Source organism: Centropristis striata, chromosome 8 (genome assembly GCF_030273125.1).
Source record: "Centropristis striata isolate RG_2023a ecotype Rhode Island chromosome 8, C.striata_1.0, whole genome shotgun sequence".
Classification (NCBI taxonomy): Eukaryota; Metazoa; Chordata; class Actinopteri; order Perciformes; family Serranidae; genus Centropristis; species Centropristis striata.
Genome location: NC_081524.1, coordinates 12973369 through 13000040, shown reverse-complemented (window position 1 = coordinate 13000040; position 26672 = coordinate 12973369). Strand labels below are relative to the sequence as shown.

Here is a 26672-nt window from a genome sequence, read left to right as displayed (position 1 = left end):
ATAAAGAAGCAAATAAAAACAAAAAACATCATACATATTATTTGCACATGCTTATTTGTTTGTTTACTTTTATATTAATTCCCCTATAATTACATTATTTATTTATGTATTTATTATCTAGCTATATTCATTTAAAAAAAAGTATTATCTATTTATAATAATTTAAAAACTTTTATTATTATTAATTTTTTATTTCAATTATTTTTTTTCTAATTTATTTATTATTTTTAAAATAAATCATTTACTTATTTTCCTGTTGGAATTAAAAAAAAATTTTTTTTTGCATCTTCCAAAAGAAAAAAAAAGTAAATACCTACTAAAGGCTTGGACACTTTTAGCTGTTCACGTTTGGAGACACTAGATGGCGGTATAGATCCATCCACCTATTAATGGTTGCAGTTTAAGTGTTTTGTGTGTTTACTCACATTGAGGTGGTCTGAGGTAATATTCATCAGTTCCTGGTTGCAGGGGTGGAGTCTCTCCAGCAGCACAGTGTCAGCTCCTTTACAGTACAGACGGATTTTGCCCTCTGGGTTACGCACTGAAAATGAATAACAGAGTGCAATGATGACAAAATACATCAAACAATCTATTAAAACTCTTTTATCACCTTCAAATAACCAGCCTCAAATGTCGCTCCTGCATAAGGTGGGTGACATAAGCTGTCTGTGGCGCTGATGTATGAACGTGTCCTGAGCGCCTGCTGGTCTCGCTGCTCTGTTGCTATACCTAAGTTGTTGCTAAGGCAAAGGGTGATTTATGACCAGTGATTTCTGGGCAGTTTTCCAGCACCTTGCAAGAATACCAATCACAGGAACGCACAGTAAAATCTCGCTGAGGGATAAAATGTAAACATGAGTAATAGCCAATGTCCTGTCAGTATGTGCTAGTGGAGAACGTGATTTAAATACATATTTTGGATTAAAACATAAAAAGTGCAATTCATCAGATGGGTCCACTGCAATGAAGGACACTTCTCCTTGTGTTAATGGCATTTAAAGTATAAAAGAAAAGTGTAATTAGTCCAAGATCCAGATTTAAAGTGATTAAGGTTGAGCAAATTTTTATGTCCCTGGCCACCCAACATTTTGTTTTCTGCTGCAAGTGCTGATTGCTGTAGCGTATTGCAAGTAAGAAAATAAAATAAAGCTAAACATAGGGAGAATGCACACATTACGCAGACTCCCTGTGGAATTTTTTTTCAGTTGCTGCAGTTGTTACATTGTATTTTTACATGTAAATAATAAATAATAATTTAATCCAGATTTTTAAGACCAATTGTTTTACCCAATTGTTGTTTACTTAAAATAAACACCAACAAATATCCACATTTCTTGCATTCCGAAAAATAAAATCCCTGCGCACCTATAACAGACATCCTCTTGCGTATGTTGTTGAAGTCCAGTATGGCGAGCAGAGTGTAAATGACAGTTCGTCCCATCTCTGTGGTCGTTATCGTCCCGGGTGTTCGGGAACGAAACACAAAGCCAAAGTTTCGAGCCGCCGTCACTAAAGCGCCCTCATCTGGAGACTGAGCCTTATAAATCAGCTCTCCTGGGTAGACGGATAAAATGATGAGAGATAGCAGATGATAAATAACTGGCAGATGGCACGTTGGTGTCAATGTTCGCTGCCATTTGACATCCCACATCCCCCTCTCCCCTTCCCCTGCTCACCCTCGCTCTTCTCCTCACTCATGACGGTGTGACAGAGGGAGAGCAGGCGGAAAAACTCGTGAGTGTGCGCATCTCCGACTTTCACTGATTCCAGCAGGGTGTCATCATAGAAACAGAAGTCGGGGTCCGCCAGGGGGTTGAAGGGAGTGAAGTCCAATCTCTGAAGACAAGAGGAAAGTCAGGGAATCTGATAAAACAGCATAAACTGTACCACAGAATGTATAAAGAGGTGGATGGAGCTTCTAAGGCCTTAAAAGTGCCTTAACCCATCGACGCCTAAAACGCCTGTAAAACCTCTGGGCGATTTTAAAATAAGCCCCTAAAACCTGAAGTTTTTCTGGAAATGCAACAGAAGTGTCAACGCTTATACTAAATAATAGATTTTTCAGCCTCTGTAGCAGATAGAAATGAAATTCAAAAAGTATTTGAGAGCTTATACAAATACTACAATATGACGTATCCGCTTTCCAGGCTTCAATGGGTTAAACCTGCAATCTTTTAAATGGCCAGCAGGGGGCGACTCCACTGGTTATAAAAAGAAGTTCAACTGTATATAAGTTTAAGAGAAAACCACTTGATTTATAACCTCAGTAAACACTTTCCTGGTACATTTATGGTCTCAATTGATAGTTTCAAAACAAAACAAGATGGGGACAGCCAAAATGCCAGACTCGAGGCTTCAAAATGGAAGGCCACAAACCAAATCACATTGGCCACATCCTCCTTTTTAAACGGCCTGTGGTACATACATATGAATGCATGTGAACATGAGTTTCAGTAAAAAAAAAAAGTCTGCTTACCTTTGGTTGAGGTCCCAACGGGTCTGTTCCTTCACCTGACAGTAACAGACAAACACAAGACTATATGTTAGGTGATTACACTCAGTGTTCATTTTATTAGGTACACCTGTACAAACAAATGCAATTCAATACTACCGTTCTGCCATAAATTCCATAAAGTCAGTTAAAGTTCATTTAAATACAGTTTAGCTTTACAGTTTAGTACTACACTGCCAGAGGTGTTTCTGTGTGTGTGTGTGTGTGTGTGTGTGTGTGTGTGTGTGTGTGTGCACTTACCATAAGTCTGTCCATTGATGGAGCACTTATTGAAGCTCATGATGTTCTGAGTGAGCGTTCCAGTCTTATCACTGAAGATGTATTCAACCTGAAGGAAATAAATTAAATATTCAGACTTAATCTGAAATTAAATAGACAAAGTTTTAAAATGTGTGTAAATCTAAAAGTAAGACTAAAGCTGTGTTCTAAAAATATTTGCATATTGGGAAATTAAAAAGAAAACCTTTAACTAGACCAAAATCACCTAAAACATACTTGTTTTTTATACTTGGTTTTACTTTTTAGATGTATGCAGGTGGGGAATTTTAAGACTTCATATACTGACACTAATTATAGCCAATCTGTGAAGCCTCTTTGACTCTGAATTTTGACTCTTTTTATTCTGCAGTTGCATTTTATACTGTATGTGCAGTAAGAAGTCGTTCCATCGTCTCATACTGCAGAACTAATAAAAAAAGTAATAGAAATTTATATTTGAAATAATTTAAAATAACTTAACTATGCATCAGAAGAGCAACAAAAACTGCACAAGCAAATCAAATATCAATATCACACACAGGCTCTATCTTCTCTATTGTGAGTATGGAAGCCCACCTGACCCAGCTCCTCGTTCAGAGTCGTGGTCCTGGCCTCGGCTGCTGTGTTAAACTGTGAGCAGAACATCTGCTGGTCCCAGTTAATGAAGTAGCTGTGACCGAGCCTGATCACCTCCACGCTGACACACAGAGAGGTGAGAAAGGGAACATGTTAAAATAACAGCAGAGTAAAAGTCATCTGACGAAGTGCCAGCTGAGGTTCTCAAACACTGAAGCTCAGTCGCAGAGACAGAGGGGGACAAAATTCTTCAAATTCAGCTGAGATTTTGTGTTTAATATTTTCCTGTAATCACCATTCTTGTCCGCTTTTGAAAGGAATCTTAAAACCCATTTTTATTCACTGGCTTTTAACTCAACATGAGCCTCTGCTCTGTTTTATTTTTTGTTTTTACTTGTTCTTTGTGGTTTTTTAAAATTAAGATTAATTTTAAAATTGAGATTCATTTTAAAACCCACTTTTATTTACTGTTTTTTGTTTTACCCAGCACGAGACTTGCTTTGTTTTAGTTGTTTTTGCTTGTTCTTTGTTTTTATTGTTTTTATTGTTGGTCTGTGCAAGGTTATAATAGTTTTGGATTTTTCATTAGTTTTAGTTTTAATTTCGTTGTGAATTTTTGTTTTCAAATTCAGTTAGTTTTAAGAGTGAGTTTTCTAGTTTTTAGTTTACTTATTATTTTTTGAAAATGCTTAGTTTTAGTTTAGTTTTTATTAGTTTTAGTGTTAGTTTTAGTTTTTTTGTAATGGGCTATGTGTTGGGTGCCAGATTCAAAGTGGTCATAATAAATTTTGCCTTTATTTCCTTTGGTTTATCATCTCAGCCCCAATAAGGTTATTAACTGTTTTGTATTTTGGTTGGAGTGTAAACGTCCCAGTCTCAGTAAACATATTCACCATGTGTTGCATGTTCAAATAGAAACACTGAATTATGAATGAAAAAAGTTGACGAAAATTAAAAACGAAAAATAAGGACATTTTCACTATAATTTTAGTTAGTTTTAGCTAGTTTTGTAACCACGCAATACAGTTTCAGTTAGTTATCGTTTTTTTTAAAAACTCTAGTTTTTATTTTTATTTCAGTTAACGAAAATGTTTTTTCAATTCTAGTTTGCGTTATTTCGTTAGTTTTCGTTAACTATAATAACCTTGGGTCTGTCCTGCCATGTACAGCACTTTGTATCAGCTAACGCTGTCTTAAAGGGCTATATAAATAAAGTTGATTGATTGATTGATTGATTCTACACAATTTTATTGCACAGTGTGTCTCAGATTTCTCCTCACCTGACATACAGAGAGATGGGCACCACAGTGTTGAGAATGATGACATAGGACCAGAAGGAGAGGAAGGCCGAGAACAGGAAGTTGTCCACAGGGGGGTCCCAGGGCAGATAGCTCTGAAACAGGGAGCCCACCTCTCTCTCCCACACTGCATTCCCCACAGCCAGAATCACACCCATACACACCAGGAAGCCAAAGATCTGACAGAAACATCACAAAAGTACAATCAGATATCTCCCATTTTAATCTGTGGTCAGTTGAGCCCAGATTAGGACAAAATAGAGGAGATATATGAAACTAACCATTGAGCTCATTTCCTTAAATAGTGACCGTAAAAAATTAACTTTCTCCGTGAGACTGGAGGAGGACAGATTTTCAAGAATATGGAAAAATTGGGTAGAGTACATAAAACCAATTAGATCTGACTTTATCTGAGATGACCATCATTAGAAGGAAAAGTACCCTGGTTCATAGCTACAGAAGTTGAAAAGTTATGTTTTTTTATAGTTTTTTTTTTTTGCTTAATTTTATTTCTAAAATTTTTCTACACTTGAACAAAATGCTGTTTGATTAGTCATATTTTTTGGATGACATTGGATGACTACTATTTCAGGTGCACAATTTTATTGGAGTGAATAAAAATGTAAAGTTAATTTATATCTGATCCAAGATGAAAGATGGCAAGTGTAATCTGAAGATGTATTATTGGAGGGGTTTGATTTATGTAAACCAGATGTATGCAAAATGTTTGTTAAAATGTTCAATAAAAAGAAAGTTAAAAAAAAAAAAAAATAGTGACCGTAAGAGAGATGAAAGCGAGAGGTTTGGGGCGTCTTACCCAGAGGACCAGAGTGTTCATCAGGCGATCGATGCTTGTACGCTTAAACTTGGTACGACCGCTGTTCTGCATTAGCTTGGTATCTGGACCTAAAAAACAAAAACAGGGAAAGTTAGACCTCTTATACGCATTTTATACACACTGCAAAAAAAGAAAAGTTGGGTGAACTCAAAATTTCAAGGCAACAAACTTCGATAAAATTTTAAGTTGGACAATTAAACTAAATATTTTAAGTTTTGTTTTTGAGTTTGCTCAACCCTGAATTCAGATTTTTGTCAACTCAACTGTAAATTGTACTAACTTATAATTTTACATTGTAATAACTTTTAATCCTTACTTCTGCTAACTTTTGCAATGTGCTGAATTGGCACGATTGTAACGCCGCTATGAAATGTCAGCTAATGTTGCGACCACAATTTTGAGTTAGCATTGATACGCTAATGGCTACTCTTGTAGATGCAACAAGCAGCACTGCTAGCATCAATTAGCCGCTAGCATCAGTTAGCCACTAGCTTTCGCTAATGACAGAATTTCACAACAAAGAAATAAGAGTTATCAGAACTATTGTCCCTTGTTGTGAACCCCAACTTAAAGATATTAGTAACAACAACTCACAAACTTGTTTTTGAGCAGACAACTGGCTTCCTTTGTTGTGCTAACTTACATTATTGCCCTAAATGTCAATAATTTATATTTCCAAGTTTTACCAACTTAAATCACTGTTTTAGGCCAAAAAATACAAGTTTGCTTTTTTGCAGTGTACACACTTACACCCAAATATACACAGACCTGCAAAGATGACCAGGCCGTAGCAGGCCTCTGTGTTGCGGAGGACACATCCTCGTAGCAGCATGTTCTGGTTGGTCAGGGCGTATTTCTTGTCTCTCCAGTACAGAGTCCCACAGAAACGATCCAGCTTGTTGTTGGGAGGCTCACACACCACCTCTCCTTCACACACACAAACAGATCTAAATCAGATGCTTTATTATAGAAGTCCACCAAATCCAATTACAGAATAAGGTTTATTTTCCTAGCTGCATGATGTAGCGCTGAGTTAATCACCCGTGTGACATCACACACATACACACACACACACACAAAGGCAGAAACACACACCTTTCGTAAGTTGATATGAGGCAAAGTGTGGGTTGATTTGCTGCAGTAATGCATTTTCCGCAGCAGGTGAGGAGGGTGTGTGGGCGTGCTGTGCTGACACAAAAGTCTTTCAGTGTGTGAGACTAGTGGGCGGGTGATGACAGGCTGTCGTTCAAAGCTAGCTGGGGAGGGCAGTAAGAAAGTGTGTGTCTGTGTGTGTTTTTCTCTTCATGGGTGAAGGGTGTGAAGTTGGATAACACTTGTGTTAAACACTGAAACCTGTTGACCTATATATTATTGAGAAAGGACAACGCACTGAAGCAGAAATCAAAAGAAGAGGATTCTCAAAACTCACCGTCGAATGAAGCCAAGTTGTTCTGGTCTCCGAGTTCAGATGTCACTGAGACAGACTGACGCACCTTCATATTGGTCTCTCTGCAAGATAATACAGCACAAAGTGATTTAGATGCCCTGTTGCTCCTGCAGACTGTGAGCTACCGTGAGTCAGATGTGGTGTGTTTTCTGACCCGTCCAGCTCGGCTGTCTCGATGTAACAGAGCCCGTGAGGTTCGCTGCTGGACAACAGGAGCAGGTCAGCCTGAAAATAGATACAATAGCTGAGCATCCACTGCACTGCACGGACAGCAGAGACAGAATTAGTAAAGCCCAGATGGCACAGTGATAATAAAAATGACAAGTTACAGTAGCGTCCTCTAATAGGACACATATTGTCCCATTTGGCATTATAGCATTTGGTCAATACAGCATTAATAGCCATCATGATCACATGCATATGCAAATAGTTGGAGGCTGCTCCCTGAACGGTTTACTGCTAGTTTAGTTGATGAAGTAGTTTTTATTCAAATGGGCCCTGCAGGACTACTGATCACTGTGTGTGTGTTTATGCATGTGTTCAACAAGTCGTCCAACCCATAAGACAGTATGTCATCAATGCCAGGATATCAACATGCTTCATACAAGTTTTTAAACATGTGGTTAATATTAAAATGTAAAATATTCAGATTGGTTAGATTTAGGTCACAAAATTACTTAGTTAGGTTTAGAAAAAGACCACAGTTTGGGTTAAAAGAAGTATGTTTGTTATGTTACTTCACTTCCATATGTAAGTACATGAAGTGGTTAAGCATGTGATTATTATGTATTTAAGTTAGTAACGTTGTTTTATTAAATTGCTAAATTTTGACTTGTCTTGTCTTTGACTTGTCCAGCAGTTCTTGTCGCAGGACAAGAACTGCTGGATCAAAGAGTTTGTTTGACCCATCCACCCCGACCTCCTCCCTACGCAGACTTTGTCACTCTTTATACTGCCTCACCTAACTTAATCCTTTGTCATTATTACTAAGTCCACAAGAGGCCACCTAATTAGGTCACCTAATTAGGTCACCTAGTTTTTGGGGGAGGACAGTCTCCTGAGTCTTACAAACACTTACTGCCACAAACTGGTTGTTCTCCAGTTTTATGATATCACCCACTCGCACATTCATCCACTTTTCATTCTGTAGCCTGAAACAGTGAAACAAAGAAAAGCCAAAAGTCAGAAGAGGTAAGACTTAGAGAAGGTAAGAAATCATTGCGAGTTAGAAAACTTTGCAATGAAGACCTGATGTAACAGATAAATCCTGGTGAGTGCTTAGTTTAAATGACGAGGCAGGAGACTTACGAGCCACGGATGAGGACCTGAGACTGACGGTTGTTCACTTGGTTGTCGCTTTTGTGACGAAACTGAAGGAGACAAAGATTAATGTGAGCTTTTCAGGAGATGAATCCAGCTCTCCATATTTTAGACTCCACCTGTTAGAATCTGCTTGATGTTATAAAGAATTCCTTTGCTTTATTTCACTTTACCCCACGTCCTTCTTTTTATTGATGTTGTGTTTTTACTGAAGTGTTGTTGTTTTATTATTTTATATGTAATTGTTGTGTGTTTTGCATGAATTTTTATAGCCATGTCGAAAGACAAATTTCTGCTCTGTTGAACAGACAATAAAGATATATTCTTCTATTCTTCTTCTATTCTTTAATGTCCCGTCACAACAAAATTGCAAGTGTAAAAAAAACATGCTCACATAGTCATCTGTGGCATCCTTTACTGCGGTGATGCTCAGCACCAGAGCTAAAGGCACGATGGTGGTGAACCAGGAGAGGGAGGAGATCTGAGGTATTAACTAGACAGAGACAGAGAGAAGGTTCACATTTGTTATATTAGAGACATTAAGGCAGAGAGTGATTCAGAGAAAGCTACATCTGAACGAGCCACTCAGCTTCTTCTTGAGCACTTGAGTGCACCCGGCTGTAACTTCTCTGTAAATCCAGGTGCTTCCTCTTTTGAAGATGCTCCACTACCATGTAATCTTGTATTTTAACAAGACAAGACTCTGCAAACATGTTCAATACCAGCATGCTGATGTTTAATAGGTGTGACATTTTCAAAGTTACCATCTTAGTCTGGTGTCTTAGCATGCTGACAGAGTACAGAGAACACAAAGTGCAGCTGTGACCGATGGGTTAAAACATTATATTTGGCCTGCTGGTGGCACTAAAGGAAAATTCAGTAAATCACAAAAGTCTTTCCTGGCAAAATGACATGGTAATCCATTTAATAGTTGTTGGGACATAATGTTAATGTGGACTAAAGTGATGAGCTCTGCTAGCATGGCCGAATTAACAAAACTGAAGTTACATTGTTGAAAAGGTTTAATGTGAAAGCTCTGAAACCTTGTGACTCAAGTGACAGTGAAATGTGTCTATATGAAACCAGTTGGTAGGATGTGATTCATCACATACACCCAAAAGTCGGCGTTGGTTGTGCTTTCACACCTTTCAACTGCAGAAAGCTGTGAAGTCATGCTCAAAAAGTTTGTCTTTTATGAACAGATTCTTAACAGGATTGATTTTTGAGAAATTAACTGGATTTTTAATGTGTTTCATGTAGCCATTTTGACTTCTCTGTCACCTCTCTGTCATCTCTGTGTGAACCAGTAACTTTTCGGCCTTTGACGCTCCAGCTGCACCCACACAGTATCTCTGGCTCTCCCTGCTCCCATACTCACATCCCTTTTTCCCATCCCCCCTTCACCAGCTCTCCTCACCTGCAGAATGAGCAGAAAAAGGAAGTAGGTGTTGGCTACTTCCTGGAACTGCTCAAACAAGTTGACGGGCAGAAAGGTGACGACGTTGTACTTGGATGTCATGATGCAGTTACTCTGGATGAGAAGGAGAGAAACAAAAGAGAAAATTATGAAACGTTCTCTCATCATTTATGACCATATGAGCAGAAGAAAGCTGTCTTACCGCATACTGAAACTTTTCATTATACTCCCTGTCATTGGCTCTGACCCTTCTCTCCTCCTCTGCAGGAACACAAGACACAAAATGAGTGATTAAAGGACGATAACAAAGACCTACAGAAACCATCTCTGTGTGTCAAAGTGCAAAAAAAGGACCAATAGTGACTCCTAAAGAATGTCGATATCAGTCAAATCCCCCGGAGATGGAGTAAGAGAGTGAAGGAGACAGACAGCCCACTATGTTTGTGCATTTATTCATAAATCAATGAAGCTGGAGTAGTCTGCTGGAGGTTGTTTGAGTATTGGGTCTGACACAATCATTCTGTCTCACACACCAGAACTAATAATCAGACCAATTAGCCCTGATCTTTTATTAGCTGTTGCCTTTGTCTCTTAATGACTGTAATCTGGGACAGATACGCAACACGTAACCATGGACGAGTACATCTGCAGGAGTCAACAGGTGCACTGGGAGTCATTACAGGGAGTCACAGAGGAAGCATTACATCCATTACACTAACAACTTAAATCTGTAGAGAATAGAAGTAAAACAGCGAGTTTCTTCCTCTCCCCTCCTGAGCCTGCTCTTTATCCTCTTGCTGTTTTTAGGTTTCTGTTTATGCTGAAGCAAGGTAGTTTGGGAGTTCCCCTCCTCCTCCACTAGGCCTGTCTCCTCTAATATTGATGAGCCTGCTTTTTAAATGAAATGGCTGGCCTGTTTTGCACAGGGCTGTACAGTTCACATGCACGCACACACACACGCACAGAGATATAAAATTCAGAGCCAAAGATCTTTGATATCCTCCCTCATGAAAGATTACAAGCTGCTGTAAAGGGTAAGGACGAATTGTTCTTAATTGTTTGGACACCCTTTCTTGATTATATACCTGCAGATCTGAAAAATCTGCTGTTGATGGGTAGACGGTTTTCTGACTGGCGATCATGAGTGCCTATTGAGAGACAAAATAGAACTGTATTTATTTATTTATTTTTTGCCTAACTTTGTATAGCATGTGCTGTCTGGGGGGGGGGGGGGTGTTCTGTTTCTTAAAAAAAAAATAATAATTCAGGGGCAAAAGCATATGCTTCTGCAGCTCTGAAACCACAAAGTCCTAACACACTTTTGACTGATGACTGAGAGGCAACAAGGCGCCACAGGAAGGGACAAACACACAACAGAGGCCTCATAATAACATGCAAACACATAAACAAAGACCTTGTGGTTTCCTGTGTATCTGCAGCACTGTGAAGCCCTGTCTTATCTTTGTCTCTGCTCTACCAGACAAACACGCAGATCCCCTAAGAAATACCCTTTGTTGTTCCAGGTTATAAGACAGATTTGGTGCGACAGATGAGCTCCAGACCAACTTACTCAAGTTAAAAAATAAAAAATCGTTTGCTATCTCTCCCTTTCTTTCATATTTAAAGTTGTTATCAGATGCCAATACCTAAGGTGAGTTACAAGTGTAACAGCTGAGCAGACAATATCCCAGATCACAGTGGTCAGTCTTTTATATTACAATATCAATATACACTGTATTCATGTTTATTATACAGTATATTGTTATAGATACACTTGATGTTGATATACAGTGCTTAACAAATGTATTAGACCACAGGTTTGTGCCACAGCAGTCCTAAATTAACAGCATTAGTAATTACCAAAATCATTTTTTTATGTTTCTGTAATGGTTAATACACCAGTATGTAGAAGCTCTTTAACCGAAATTATGATTTTTTACAAAAATACTGTAAAACATAGTAAAGCACATTATTATTATTTATTGATTAAGATGTCTACTTATAGTTATTTACTTGCATTCCTGAAAAATTAGTTTTAGTGGTTGAATGTTATGTTGATTAATTTCTGGCTTCTCAGAGAAGCCCAGTGATCTGGCTCAAGTTTGGGTATAAAAAGCTGAATTCTGTTTGTTATTTGCCACATAACAATAACATATAAGTTTTAAACAAGCTTTTGAAAGATTTCTAAAATATTTGTTTTCTCGTTTTTATGAAAGGTGGTGTAATACATTTGTTGAGCACTGTATATAAAATATAGCACCTTTTCTGTTGAGTAAATGTTTATTGTTTAAAAACAAACATGCAGGAATTTGCATATTTAAGGACCCATAATGCAATATGACATTTTCATGTTTTTTTGACTATATAATAAGTCCAGGTGCTCATCAAATAATGTAAAAGTATCAAAACCCTCAATACAATACAATGGAGACATGAACATTGAGAAACTGCCTTTAAACAAGCCGTCAAGACCTCTGTAAGGTTGTGATGTCACAGCTAAACTAAAAATAAAGGTAGAAAGTGCCGCTACGGTGTCATTTCCTGCCTGTAATGACTGTACAGGTCACAGAGAGCGTGCAAACTTATGACTCCGAAACACCCTGAACTTGAGCCTGAAAATTACATATATATATATATGTATTATAATGCAGCCCCAGTCACTGATCTGCAACACTAACCACATATAGACACTAAAATGTAGCTTCCACATAATAAATATCCATTCATTCATTTTTTCATTATTGTGAACCGCTTATCTGAACTCGGGTCACAGAGGGCTGGAGCCAATTGCAGCTGGCCCATTATAAATATGACATAATCAGATTAAAATAATCATATTTATCAACATACTTATTCAACTAACTCACTAATAATAAACAATATGCATCTTCTAAAAAATTCAAATACTTTTGTTTTATTGGTATTATAAGACAATACGTATACCTATTAGAGGAAGTATTATAGGGAAGTACTGGGAGATGTATTGTTATTGTCTATGTCAGTAGTTCTCAACCTTTTTGAGTCGCGACCCCCAATTTAACATGCATGTTGTCCGTGACCCCCGCTCACTGAACACAATCTCACATGCACAGTTCAGATCATACAAAAAAGAAACAAAATGACCAAAAAAAGACACAAAATGACTTAAAGAAAGTCACAAAATGACCAAAAAAGACACAAAATGACCAAAAAAAGACACAAAATGACCAAAAAAAAAGACACAAAATGACCAGAAAAAGACACAAAATGACCCAAAAAGACACAAATGGCCAAAAAAGACACAAAATGACCAAAAAAAAAGACACAAAATGACCAAAAAGGGTAAAACACATTAGCACATGAACACTTAAACACAGTGGAGACAGAGCTGACTTCCAAAATTATTTGGCGACCCCCAGAAATCATCTCACGACCCCAATTGGGGTCGGGACCCCAAGGTTGAGAACAGCTGGTCTATGTGACTAGATATTCCAAAAATATATAGGATATCGTAATATTGTGATATGGCACATGTGTTGTATTTTCCTGGTTTCAAAGGCTGCATTACAGGAAGGTCATGCTGTTCTACTATTTGCCTTAACCCATTTAGATATAATATCCACATTACTGACGATTACTTATCAAATATCTCACATCTCTAAATATTTTGCGAAAGCAACAATTGTCAATCGTACAACATCATCGCAATATTGATATCCAGGTATTGGGTAAAAAATAACCTGATATTAGACTTTCTCCATATCAGACAACCCTAATACAGGATGTCCCTCAATTCCTTTATGCTGTCTATATAAAGTTTGAGTGAGTGTATATCACAGCTGTTAGACTTTGCGTGTCTATAAAATTGCACCATATATAAATGCAGCTCTGAGCTGATGCTATTTGATATGTCCTCCCTTCTAAACTCTGGTGAGTATAACAATATCAGATTTGTCTGATCGTGTAGGTGCACATCCTCCAACATCTATTCTGTTGAAACTCGTCCAACCCTCTCCCTCCTCTTCCCCCTTTTCCCTCTGGCACGTCTCCCATCTACCTGAAGGTCGTTATGTTGCTTTCCGTGGAAAGTGTTCAGCAGAGAGATCTGGCAGATGGGCAGTGCCAAAGCTGCATTAACCCTCCATGAAGAGGGCAAGATGCTTGTGCAGGGTAAGCACAGAGACATCTGCAGCATCTGATATCAGGACGTGGCGGTGTCTGTCCCAGCTGTGCAAGCTGACCAACCCAGGCAGAATGCATGAGCATCTTTAGCAAACTGCCCATTAAGTGTTTAATGTCTCTGACAGCTTCAAGGGCATTAGAAGCCCTGACGCAGACTAGCTGCTACACAGCAAGTCTCTATAAATCTATAAAGCTCCATTACTGAGAAACTTTCAGTTGCAGGCTGCTACGAGCGCAAATAAACAACTGAGACACAAGGAGCACATAAATATTGATTCTAACTAAAATATTTAATAACATTCTATCTTACGCAGAATGAACGACTGAAGTCTGATCAGAAAACAGTCGTTTTCTTTCACCCCTGTCTCTTTAATGCTTTTCCATCCATTGCTGGACATGTGAGGGCACGTGCCACTGACCAGAGACTCCCCATGTGCGACACACACACTAACACACACACACACACACACTCAAAACACAGCCAGTCATAACAATAATGAGCAAAAAGCACAGTCTGTATGAGCTATGGGAAATGCTATTGTCATTGAACGAAACCAAAGTCAGGCTCAGTTTCCATGCAGAAGTGATCATCACTCACTGTGGCTGATTCAATTATACGAAGATGGGATGGTGGAATCGTCTGCAGTCATGCACACACACACACACACACACACACACACACACACACACAATGATCTAATTTGTTGGAAAGCGATGCGGGTGACACAGTGACAGACTGGTGGGCTGGAGGTCAAATGAAGGTGCACATCCAGTGTGATTTGCGATAGTTAAGCTAAGGAATAAGGATACAGACGAGGCAGTGCAGTGACAGCGGAGGCTGGCGCCTGGAAGATTGATCAGTCTCTCAGGCAGCAGAGACAACAAGGACATCATCCTACTTATTTATGCAAAATTCAGATTCAGATAAAGTCTGTTTTGTTTACACATGCACTGATTCATAATCATGAAAACAGCTAAAGTCACAGGAAACAGGTCAAATATTAATATTGGGACTGAAAACAGAAGAAAGACATAGGTGACAATGATCCAAAACGCTGTTTGGCAGTAAAAAAAAAAAAAAGTGAGTATGAAGAATGACCATTTTGCTATTTGGTGTCTGATATACATAATAAAAAAGCTCAGCAATTACAGAAACCGCATGTTTTACTGAATTTATAGGCTATTATGTACAGACCACACATACGCACAGAAACACACAGTTAAAAATAAAATGTGGTGAGAGAGATAAAGATGCAGTAATGAAACTTGGACTCAGTTCGGATGAGAAAAGATGTTTATTTGAAGAGTGAACAGTGAGATGTACAATAAAACAACATCCTGATGATGATGATGATGATGATGATGATGATGATGAGGACTATGGGACAATAATGAGCTCAGCCTTAATTCTCATACAAACTCGTACCTGTCCGCTTCTTTTTCTTTTTGGCTTCCTTTAGTCCTTTCTGTTTCTTCCTTTTCAGTGGAAGAACGAGAGGAAACCATTTCTCCGGGATGTCTTTCGGTACTGTCATCTTCACTTATTGTTTTTAAAATAACAGTCACCGTCTAAATTCTTGTTTTGGATGTGCGCTGTTTCAATGACCACCGCATCTCTGCAAGGACGCGGGGATGAAGCTCCGCTCCCAACTTCAGTCAAGTTGGATTAACCGCGCACCGTCCCGTCCCTGCTGCCTCCCTGTAGCTCTCTATCGCCGCCCCACACACACACACACGCACACGCACGCACGCACGCACACTTGGTCCATCACTTGCTCTGTTTTCTCTCCCTCCTGCCGCAGAAACAATGAGGTCATTTTTTTCGAATAAGGTCAGTCTGCAACTTCACAATTAATCTATCTTTAGGCAGACTCTAATGCATCTGACTGCATTAGAGTTTGATCATTTCCCTATTATAAATAATTTGTGTTGACTAATTCAAGCATATAAAGTTTTTGTCTTGATGACGCACAAGCGGACATGAGATGTGTTTGATCAACTCTGCGCCGCAGCAGCCTCATCAATCACTGATGTGCAAAGTCTGCACCGTCAGCTTTAAGTCTCATCCACAACATAAACACTGTCCACTCGAGGCATTACGTAACCACACGGGCTCTGGGTTTGACGGTCGTTTCCGTGGCAACCGCCTCTGCAGGGATACCACAGCTGAGCGAGCCGCTGGATGAGGAAACCGGGCGCCATTTTGGATCTTAAAAGCAAGCGCTGATTGGTGCACGGCTGTGGCGTTTAGAGCCAAAGTGGCTCGTGCAGCAGCCCAGACCCCTGCACGTTTTTAAAGGAGAAGGTGCACCGCAGTGGGCGGGGCCAGGCAGGTGCACGTGCACGTGCTGCGAGCCTCGTGCTGGGACATTAAAGCATGCCTACAGGCTTTCACACACTTGTCCTGTGCATCCTCTGATCGTGCACTGGGCACAGATGTATACATTTCACATGCAGGAAATATAAGAAGACAAAAGATACAAAGGGTACTGAAAGTTTGAATTGCCGTCACTACAGGTGCACATAGGGCTGGAAATATTCATGACTTGGCATACATGGTCAGAGCTGTAATTGCTTAAGGTAAGTATAGCCTGCTTAGTGTAATGAAACTGACAGAGAGAAAAGGCAGAATAGGATTTCTCTCAAAATTGCATCCACAGGGAGGAGAACTAAAATCCAACAAAAATCAATGCCATTGCTCCCTGCAACTACAAGCTGTGTATCAGCCCAAAACAGTCTGCAACATGGAAATAATGATGACAGCATGGCAGATAAATGCACAACTTCACAATGAAACTTCACAATTATTTACATGTCAAACTGCAATTTATAGGCCCCCTTAAAGGGATACTGTAACAAAACATTGTACAATTTGCAGCACTTTGCGAAAAGGTAGTGGCGGAACATAATGTTTTAAATTGTAAATTGCAAAAAATGCACAGACATATAACATTATCATGCATCAGATTAGACTTTTTCACATCAAGTTTACACTCATTTTCACTCATACTCACTCATTTTACACATGCAATAACACATATGTCCCTAGTGTTTGCATTTAAAATAAAACATCACAGGCAGGTTGTGCTTTTATATGTGTTGTGTTTTTCTTTTGGTTATAGCAGAATCAGCAGGGATGAATCTTTTCAGGCCTCACCTGTGATTCAAAGCCCTTCTCATACTGTGTTTCCACGAAAGTGCCCTAATGATGTCCGCCGTCATTTCATTTTAGGACATTCATAAAATTCATACTGATTCCGCAACAGCGTTCTATTGGAGGAGACAGTAGGGCCATGTAACAGAGCAGTGGCAGTGGTTCATTCAAAACAATGATGGTAGAAGAACTGCACGTTGTGCTGGTGCAGATTGAAGGTGAAACATCACAGAGGCGTAAAAATCACGTCTGGAAACAGCAGTCTGAAAGGGGCTTCTGTCTGGACATCTACAAACGTATATACATTAGCCTATAGTAGACTTTGACATTAACTATTTGTGCTCAGCATGTGCTTAATGCATCCCTTAACACTTCAAGACTTGGTTTGGAAAATCTGATTAGAATCTATCTACATCCTGTGTGCATTCATACCTTTATGTTAATGTGTTTAAGAGCGATCTAAGTCAAGACTCCGAGGGGCCTTGTGAGCTCTCCCACCCATTGCTTCACCATCATCAAGCCACATTCAACTTAATGCACAAGTGATTAATGTGTTAAATTTCAAGTACTGACCTGGAGGAGGCCTCTTTCTGAACATCTCCACTCTGCCAGCGTTCTTCTGCTATGGCCCATGGGATTATCTGCAGTAGGAAGGAGGAGGATGTGAAGGAAAGCATTATGTTTTGTGATACTGCATCGGTTCTCAAAAACACTTTATCAATTTTTTTTTTTTTTTTAAAGATATTTTTTTGGGCATTTTGTACCTTTATTGAGAGAGAGAGATATAGAGAGTGAAAGGGGGAGACAGAGGGGAAGACATGCGGGAAAGGGCTCCGAGCCGGATTCGAACCTGGGCCGCCCGCTTACAAGGACTGGGCCTCTGTGGTATGCGCTCTACCAGGTGTGCCACCAGGAACGCCCCACTTTATCAATTTTTAATTAATCGTTTATATGGAAAGATTCATCGCAGACGGATGCGTGTTCCCCCAGGCGAGACACAGGGCGGCACAACAATATCACAGTATATGGAAATAAGCTTATTGTACATATCATGTTGTCAGATTCCTGCCAAAACACAGTCCTACTGAGGGATGTTGAAGTGGTTATAAAGAGGAGGTAAATGATAAACAGATTGTAGATACAGTCATGGAAAAAATTATTAGACCACCCATGTTTTCTCCTTGCTTTCTTGTTCATTTAATGCTTGGTACAATTAAAGGTATGTTTTTTTGGACAAATATAATGATAACAACAAAAATAGCTCATAAGAGTTTAATTTAAGAGCTGATATCTAGTCATTTTCCATGGTTCTGTTGATATTGATTTTGGTTATTATCAAGAAAACCATGGAAAATGGCTAGATATCAGCTCTTAAATTAAACTCTCATGAGCTGCTTTTGTTGTTATTATTATATTTCTCCAAACAAAAATACCTTTAGTTGTACCAGGCATTAAAATGAACAAGAAATTTATAGAAAACAATGGTCTAATAAGTTTTTCCATGACTGTAGATGTCTTCTGATACAAACCTCTCTGCCTTTTTTTTTTTGGTAAAGTTTGACGGTGTGTAAAAAAGGCTTATTTGCCTCACATGAAGAAAGGAAGTGCAACCTGAATCAGGCATTATATCCACCACACACACACACACACACACACACACACACAGAAGACCATTTCTGGTCTGTTGGAGCCATAATGAGGAAATGACATTCAGCAGAGAGCTGCATCTGTCTCTGTGGCACACAGTGTCTGGGGACTGGTGGCTGGGGCCAGATCCACTGTCAGTCTCCTCCTACAGGCGCATGAGAAAGAGTAATGGAGCGGCATTTTTCCCAGCACTCTTCTCTTCTCACTTTCCCCTCTACACATTTATGCTGACCTGTTATTATCACACACCTCGCTGCTTTCACTCACTGTCTTTCATCTCGGCTAAGTAACGGCAGAAAGATGAGAGGTGAGGTTGCAGAGGAGATGCGTTATACATCCCAGTCTCTGGTTTTTACTAGAAGGTACAAACAGTATGGCAGGCAGGGGCTGGAGGCAGCGAGCCTCCAATCAATACTCCTGAGAAAGAGAAGCTCTGCCTCTCTCCATGCGAGTTGGGCTGATCAGCTTTCAGCTACAGTTTCTAGCATCATCTCTTGCTCCGTCATACACTCTTCTCTTATTTTCCACACTGTAGAGACTGAGAATGAGTTGTTTGCCATGTCCTCTCGCCTCTCTCCTCTCAGTCTTTTAGTTATCACGTCCCTCCCTCCCTTCCTCCCTCTCTCGCTCTCCATCTGTGGCTGCCGTCTTGTATAACCCTATAGACCTGCAGTGCCCTTATTAAATAAGCTGGCAACCCGGGGAGTGAAAAACACCGGGGACACACTGAATATCTGAGCACCTTTCATGGCCTCGCAGGGCAGACTTCCTTTCATCTCTCTCACTGGAGGCTGGAAGAAGTTTTAGAAGATTTAAAACAGCAAAATCTTTAATCAAAGGTGTAAACTGCAACAACAAAATCCAGTAGCTCACAGCTAAGACATCACAAATAACACGTACTGTAAATAAAATTCCTGTAGAATCCATTAGTAATAGTATCATTGTGCTCTGAAGGCAGGTTTTACACTCCTTAAGCAAAGAAAAACACATTTATAGACAGAGTAGATAGATCTCATCTTATATTGTATCAAAAATGTAATGTTTTCCATGATATTTGCATGACTTCCCATTGACACAAACACAAAGATAAGATTTCCTATTACTACTTGTCACAAGGAAGCAAACAAACAAACTGAAGCAACAAAATAATTAGATTAGAATAACTTTAACAAAGTGAAACCATGATGCTCTGCTCTGAGGGCAAGTTGTGTTTTTCTTGAGGAGTAATTAAATTATAGGTTTTTAATCGCTTTTGATATTTCCACGATAGAAACTAATGTACTTTTTTGGGTATCTGCAGGACATCCTGTTTAAATTATCTACAAGTTGACTTTAGGTCACTGTAGTTGCTTGCATAAGGAATCAGAGGACAACAAAGACAAGAATAACTCTAACAAAGTTAAACCATTATGTAACTGGCCTGCTCAGAAGTGAAAGTATAGCACAGTAATGGACATATGGTGGTCTTTTCACCAGGCCTGCACATTTGGAAAAATAAATAGCTAATTGCGATAATTTTGACTAACATTGCAGTTGTGATATGATTCACAATATTGGATAAAATTATGATTTTAAGATGCTTTTTGGTGTGATTTTTTTGGATAACATGATTCTTTGCAAGGATTTCCAGCCAACAGAGATTTTTTTTCTTAAATCTGCCAAATATAATTTGTAGTCCCGTACATTTTGCAGCATAATACTTTAATACTAACGCCTTTAATAAATATTATGCCTCCTGTGATTTTGATATTACAATCGTCTTTGTTGCGATTTTGATAAAGTCCAGAGGAAATGTCAGCCCTACTTTATACACAGTCAACAAATGATCTGTCTTGACACAGGATGTTCTGATGTATCAGTGTGGTCTCTGCATGACATCTATCTATACAAGCAAGAAGTGTGTGTGTGTGTGTGTGTGTGTGTGTGTGTGTGTGTGTGTGTGTGTGTGTGTGTGTGTGTGTGTGTGCGTTTGTGTGTGTGTGTGTGTGTGTGTGTCTAAGGCATATCTCTCTGACCGTTAGTCAGACTGACTAAGATTTCATATGTGGCTTGCGCATGGCACAAATGTGTGCATCCCCGATTTTGAAGATTTTTGAATTCATTTTTCAAAATATCATAATTTACGTAGGACGTGTTGCGACATTGCACTGTTTCCGATTGGACGCCTTTTAGGGGAGCTCCGCCCCATTGTGTGATAGGCCTACACCTGGTCAGCAACCCACTTCGCTCTGGATTTCAACGCCTGACTCATCTCATCTGTAAGTCTATGTAGCCTACCTATCTTTAGGAGTTTTAAAGTGCGTTACAAGGCTCAATTGTCCAAAAATATTCAAATAGTTTCCAGCAAATATCAATGTTCAATGTGTATGTGCTGGATGGTGTGCGTACCTTATGAAAAGTAAGTGTTTTATGGAGTTGCAGACATTGCAGTGGTCTGCATAGCCACAATATATGAAACACAATAGTTATCAATCAATCTACACATTCCACAACACACCTAATAACCCTTAGTCACATTATTCACATCCATCTGGATGTGCTGCATGTAAACTTCTTCCCTCCTATATCTGTGTCTGTATATGTCTAACCATGTTGAATGATTAAGTTTCTTTTACTTAAAATAATTATTTCTGTGTCTCTTTATATCTTAATGTAAATCCATGTATTACCCAATATACACTTTATATATTAACACTACGCAAGAGTATTACACCTCATTGTACATCCCACTTTCACGCACAATCTCATTTTGTATCTCTAACTCTGTTTTGGATTGAGTTTTTATTACTATTTTATTTAATTGTTTTACTGTTTTTAGTATTTTATTCTTGTTATTGTTTTTATTTATACCCAGTTGCATATGATTTATTCTATTTTAATAACTGTACAGCACTTTGGTCAACTGAGGTTGTTTTTAAATGTGCTAAATAAATAAACTGACTTGACTTGACTTGGCCATCATTGAAAAATCTACTTATTCTACCACTATAGGAATACATACTTCCTACAGGCACTGCACTAGTCCTATTAAAGCTAACTACAAGATTGTAGGTCAGATGCTTTCATAAGGAGGCACAGAACAACAACACTGAAACAACAAAAGACTAGAATAACTCTAACAAAGTTAAACCATTGTCTAATTGGCCTGCTCAGAAGTGTATAGCACAGTAATGGACATATGGTGGTCTTTTCACCAGGCCTGCACATTTGGAGAAAAAATTGCAATCATTTTGATTAATATTGCAGATGTGATATGATTCACAATATTGGAGAAAATGATCATTTCTGCATATTTGTTTTTACATTTTCATAAAACATATATTAAAATGAGGATTTTTTGATTATGTCATTTTTTTCTAAGGATTTCCAGCAAACAAAGATTATTTTCTTAAATCTGCAGAATACAATTTGTAGTCCGGGACATCTTGCAGCACAATACTTTATTGCCTTTAATAAATATCTCGCCTCCTGCTATTTGAATATTGCACTAGTCTATGTTGCGATTTTCATAAAGTTCAGGTGAATTGTCAGCCCTACTTTCTACACAAAGTCAACAAATGATCCGTCTTGACACAGGATGGTCTGATGTATCACTGTGGTCTCTGCATGACGTCCCATTAAAGCTAACTACAAGATTGTAGGTCAGATGATTTCATAAGGAACACAGAACAACAACACTGAAACAACAAAAGACTAGAATAACTCTAACGAAGTTAAACCATCGTGTAATTGGCCTGCTCAGAAGTGTATAGCACAGTAATGGACATATGGTGGTCTTTTCTATAGAACTGCACATTTGGAGAAAAAATGCAATAATTCTGACTAACATTACAGTTGTGATATGACTGACATTTCTGCATATTTGTTTTTACATTTTCATAAAACATGTTAAATGGTGATTTTTTTTTTTGATTATGTGATTTTTTTTTCCAAGGATTTCCACCAAACAAAGATTCTTTCCTTAAATCTGCATGATATAATTTGTAGTCCGGGACATCTTGCAGCACAATACTTTAATAAATATTATGCCTCCTGCGATTTTGTTTTTACACTAGTCTATGTTGTGATTTTGATAAAGTCCAGAGGAATTGTCAGCCCTACTTTTTACACAGTCAAATCTCTGCATGATATCCTATTAAAGCTAACTACAAGATTATAGGTCAGATGCTTTAATAAGGAAGCACAGAACAACACACTGAAACAACAAAAGACTAGAATAACTCTAACAAAGTTAAACCATTGTGCAATTGGACATTTCTTAGAAAGAAATTTAATTATACACCACTAAGTTCAAGTTTAAGACATCCATTGCTGCAGTGATGTGTGAGTAATGACTAACTTTCACTTTGACTTTGGGAAAATGTTGTGAGTAATGTCAGGCTTCAAAACCCCTGAAACTAACAACTGTATCTACTGTACGAGCTGAGCAGCTTTAATGTAAATCACATCGTCTGCCTGGCGCAGTAACAAGAGCTGCACACTTCACTATGAAAACCGACACACACATCAATACTTTCAGCTGATAAAGTCAGACTGTAAAGCCATACATGATGCAGGCGGCTACCGCTGCAACACTTGAGGAAACACAAACCTACCTTGTCAAGTTGGCGTTATAGAGAGGGTTCAGGTGGGCTCATGCTCGCTGCTGCTCTCCCCGAGGTCATGGTGAGGTTTCAGGCTTGAACTGGACTCTGAGGAGGGAGGGAGGGAGGAGCGGGGACCCGGGATGTTCTGGAGACTCCGTGTCGAGGTGAGGGAGGGTTTGGCTCCAGCCAAAGGAGAGGAGAGAGAGGAGGGAGGAGGGGCTGCACCTCCTTCACCTTCTCCACCTCCATCTGAACCTCCTGCACTCAGGACCTCAAAGCACGTTCACGAGGAATCAGATGACATGTCGCTTGATAACAGTGGAGGTATTTTCTTATTTGCCTAATAAACGTCAACTTTTAAAAACAGATTTGTTACTTAACATTGCACCTTATTTGTTTCATAGCACCAACCTTTTATATTTTTATACTGTATATTCTTATTTATTCTGCACTGGAATTCTATTCTACTCCTTAATACACACTCCTTCTTTAGACATTTTATTTTATTATTGTATTTTATTGTATTTTTTTTATATTATTGCTTGAAGTATGCCTAGGTTGTTTTTTTTATTTAATTGTGTTGTCATTGTCTCTGTGTGTTATGCTGCTGCTACACTGTAATTTCCCAGCTTGGGATAAATAAAGTATCTATCTATCTATCTATCTATCTATCTATCTATCTATCTATCTATCTATCTATCTATCTATCTATCTATCTATCTATCCATCCATCCATCCATCCATCCATCCATCCATCCATCCATCTATCTATCTATCTATCTATCTATCTATCTATCTATCTATCTATCTATCTATCTATCTATCTATCTATCTATCTATCTATCTATCTATCTATCTGTCTATCCATCTACCCATCTATCTATCCATCTACCCATCTATCTATCTATCTATCTATCTATCTATCTATCTATCTATCTATCTATCTATCTATCTATCCATCTACCCATCTATCTATCTATCTATCTATCTATCTATCTATCTATCTATCTATCTATCTATCTATCTATCTATCTATCTATCTATCTATCTATCCATCTACCCATCTACCTATCTATCTATCTATCTATCTATCTGTCAGCATTTCTTTTTTTAAACACTTTTTTTTTAACATATTCATACAAATTGTTTCAGTTTTAACAGCCTGAACACACATCACCATTTATCAATAGCCATGTGCTTTTCCCCCCTTTTGTGTCACACTGCCCTCTACTGCTCTGTCAGCGTTATCTGCTCCAACATCTGTTCACTGCTCAAGGTCGCAACATCTGCATTTTGCAGATTAACCTACACTATATCTGCAGATTCAATAATAAGGTCGGAAACACACGCTGTTGCAATACTTCTATATCGTTTTCCCCCCACCCTACAACTGTCATTGACATGTGGCATTCTATCCCTATGAAATTAATATTCCCAATTCTAAGATTTCATTATTAGGACAGTTTTAATTCCAAAATACATATTAAGAATTAGACTAGAAACAGTGCAGCTCTCCACACGGAGGGCTCAAACTCCAAAATGCAAGATTATTTTTGGAGTACACAGCCCCTGAAGACCTTGTCTTTTCTAGACATCCTTTAAAGAGAAACTCAAATGGGTGCAAGGACTACAGACACACTTTTTTGGATTACCTAAAGTAGTTTTATTATGAACTAATATTATATTTAACAAGGGATGTTTTAGGAGAACTACATGAGATTATTAACATGTCCTTTTCTACTTTCTTGTTTAATTATTGTTCATGAAAAAAGATAAATATTTTTACAATCTGCAGAATACAATTTGTAGTCCGGGACATCTTGCAGTACAATACTTTATGTCATTTATTGAAAATGGCATGAGATTGTTATCTTGTCCTTTTCTGCTCTTGTTTGTTGTTTTGTTTGTTCGTGAATTAACGTCACATCTAGTCTGTGACATTGTCAATGACACAGACCACCAATTTAGTCCAGTCGTAACCTCTGTGAACAGGCCTCAAAGATCCAAACACATCATTACTCTGTAATCAACCTAGTTCACAATCTTCTCTTGAGTGTATTCCAGATGGGTTTAAGTGACGGAAATAATCTGAAACACTGATGAAATGACTCACATGATGTAGACCCCCAGTCCTCCGATCAGACCTTGTGTTTTCTGAAGTGGCTCTCTGAACATACAGGAGAGTAAACACCCTAATAGACATGTAGCAACAATGAAGTGCATTCACTTTAAAAAAAATATGATTAATAGATTAAAGCCAACTGAAGCTACTTACCTTTTTCCTTTTTTTTTTTTTTACAAATCTTCAGAGACATTACATTAGAAATATCTTCACAAAATGTATTTTTTTGTAAATGAAATGCTACAGTGTAGATATGTTTAAACAGGTCAGCATAAAAAAAAAGGTCATCAGCAGATCTCAGCTTCAACACTGCATAGAGTGCATACATATCGTATGACAGTCAATAACTCAGAAACAGCTGCTGAGTGGACTTTCATTTTAGATTGTTACATATAGATAATAACCCTAAGTTGAATGACATTGATGCATTTATTTTATTCCCACAGTAGTTTTATTGAATCCGCTTAACATGTGCCCAGTATTCATTATGGCATTTCATAAAAAGTAAATACAGTACTCAGTAATATAATTTAAGTAAAAATCAATATTATAAACAATACAGACATCAATGTAAACAGCATTATCACACAATCAATATCTCTCTCAGCTGCCTCCATTTCTACCGGCTGTGTTGAAGAAGCTCACTATAGATCATGCGGTATATAAATATTATAATAATAATAATATTCCTGTTATTTCTTCAACAGAAGATGTCAGTATGTGTGTGCATCTTAAAAGAATACTTCTCAAACAAAATTATAATTTGTATGTTAATTATTCGCCCCATGTTATCTTGGGACAGAGAAAAATCTTAATGAATTGAAGTAAATGGGGCAAAGTTTAACATCAGCAAACTATATGAAAATATCTGATTACATACTGTCATACAATTTGTGCAGTATAATCCAGTTATTATCAATATTAATCTCATTATTCAGCCACATGCTCAGTCTTCCTAAACTCGTGCATTTTTGCTAGAACTGTACACTGTAATAAATTATTCTGTAATCATTTCATTTTATTTAATATATTTGATAAAATGTATTAAATATAAATGTGTCCTTGATTTTGAGGCAGTTGTTTAAGTAAGTTTAATATAAAAAATGTTTGAGATAGAATCTACTTATTTTGACCACATTAAATATAATCTTTATGTGTATGTAATTCTAAATCAAGAGAATTTTGAATGAATCCAAAACAATAGAATTAGTCCGTTTTTAATTGACAGGCACTTCCTGTTAAGTTGTTATTAACTCAACTTGTAACGTAGTTAGATTTAATTAATAATATTGCGTGCAATCTGTTGCCTCAATTTTATTGAGTAGCTATTGTTTAT

The 26672-nt window shown here is 38.1% G+C and overlaps 1 protein-coding gene across 2 annotated transcripts in view; it reads right to left on the bottom strand.

Annotated features, from left to right (window-relative positions):
* The window catches only part of atp8b2 (ATPase phospholipid transporting 8B2), a 32713-nt gene extending 15134 nt beyond the window's left edge, over positions 1-17579 (bottom strand). Inside the window, exons 1-17 of one of the 2 annotated variants that reach the window (XM_059340206.1) lie at positions 17555-17579; positions 9869-9927; positions 9667-9780; positions 8644-8742; positions 8238-8299; positions 8008-8080; positions 7084-7154; positions 6912-6991; positions 6251-6409; positions 5462-5550; positions 4627-4823; positions 3347-3467; positions 2753-2840; positions 2477-2511; positions 1677-1836; positions 1366-1554; positions 426-541 (exon numbers count right to left, since the gene is read on the bottom strand). In XM_059340206.1, the coding sequence (XP_059196189.1) occupies positions 426-541; positions 1366-1554; positions 1677-1836; positions 2477-2511; positions 2753-2840; positions 3347-3467; positions 4627-4823; positions 5462-5550; positions 6251-6409; positions 6912-6991; positions 7084-7154; positions 8008-8080; positions 8238-8299; positions 8644-8742; positions 9667-9780; positions 9869-9927; positions 17555-17579 (1737 nt within the window). Of the gene's footprint in view, positions 1-425; positions 542-1365; positions 1555-1676; positions 1837-2476; positions 2512-2752; positions 2841-3346; positions 3468-4626; positions 4824-5461; positions 5551-6250; positions 6410-6911; positions 6992-7083; positions 7155-8007; positions 8081-8237; positions 8300-8643; positions 8743-9666; positions 9781-9868; positions 9928-15253; positions 15481-17554 lie in introns of those variants that run through there. The other variant, XM_059340204.1, reaches the window with a different exon arrangement.
* Positions 17580-26672: the final 9093 nt, after the last annotated feature.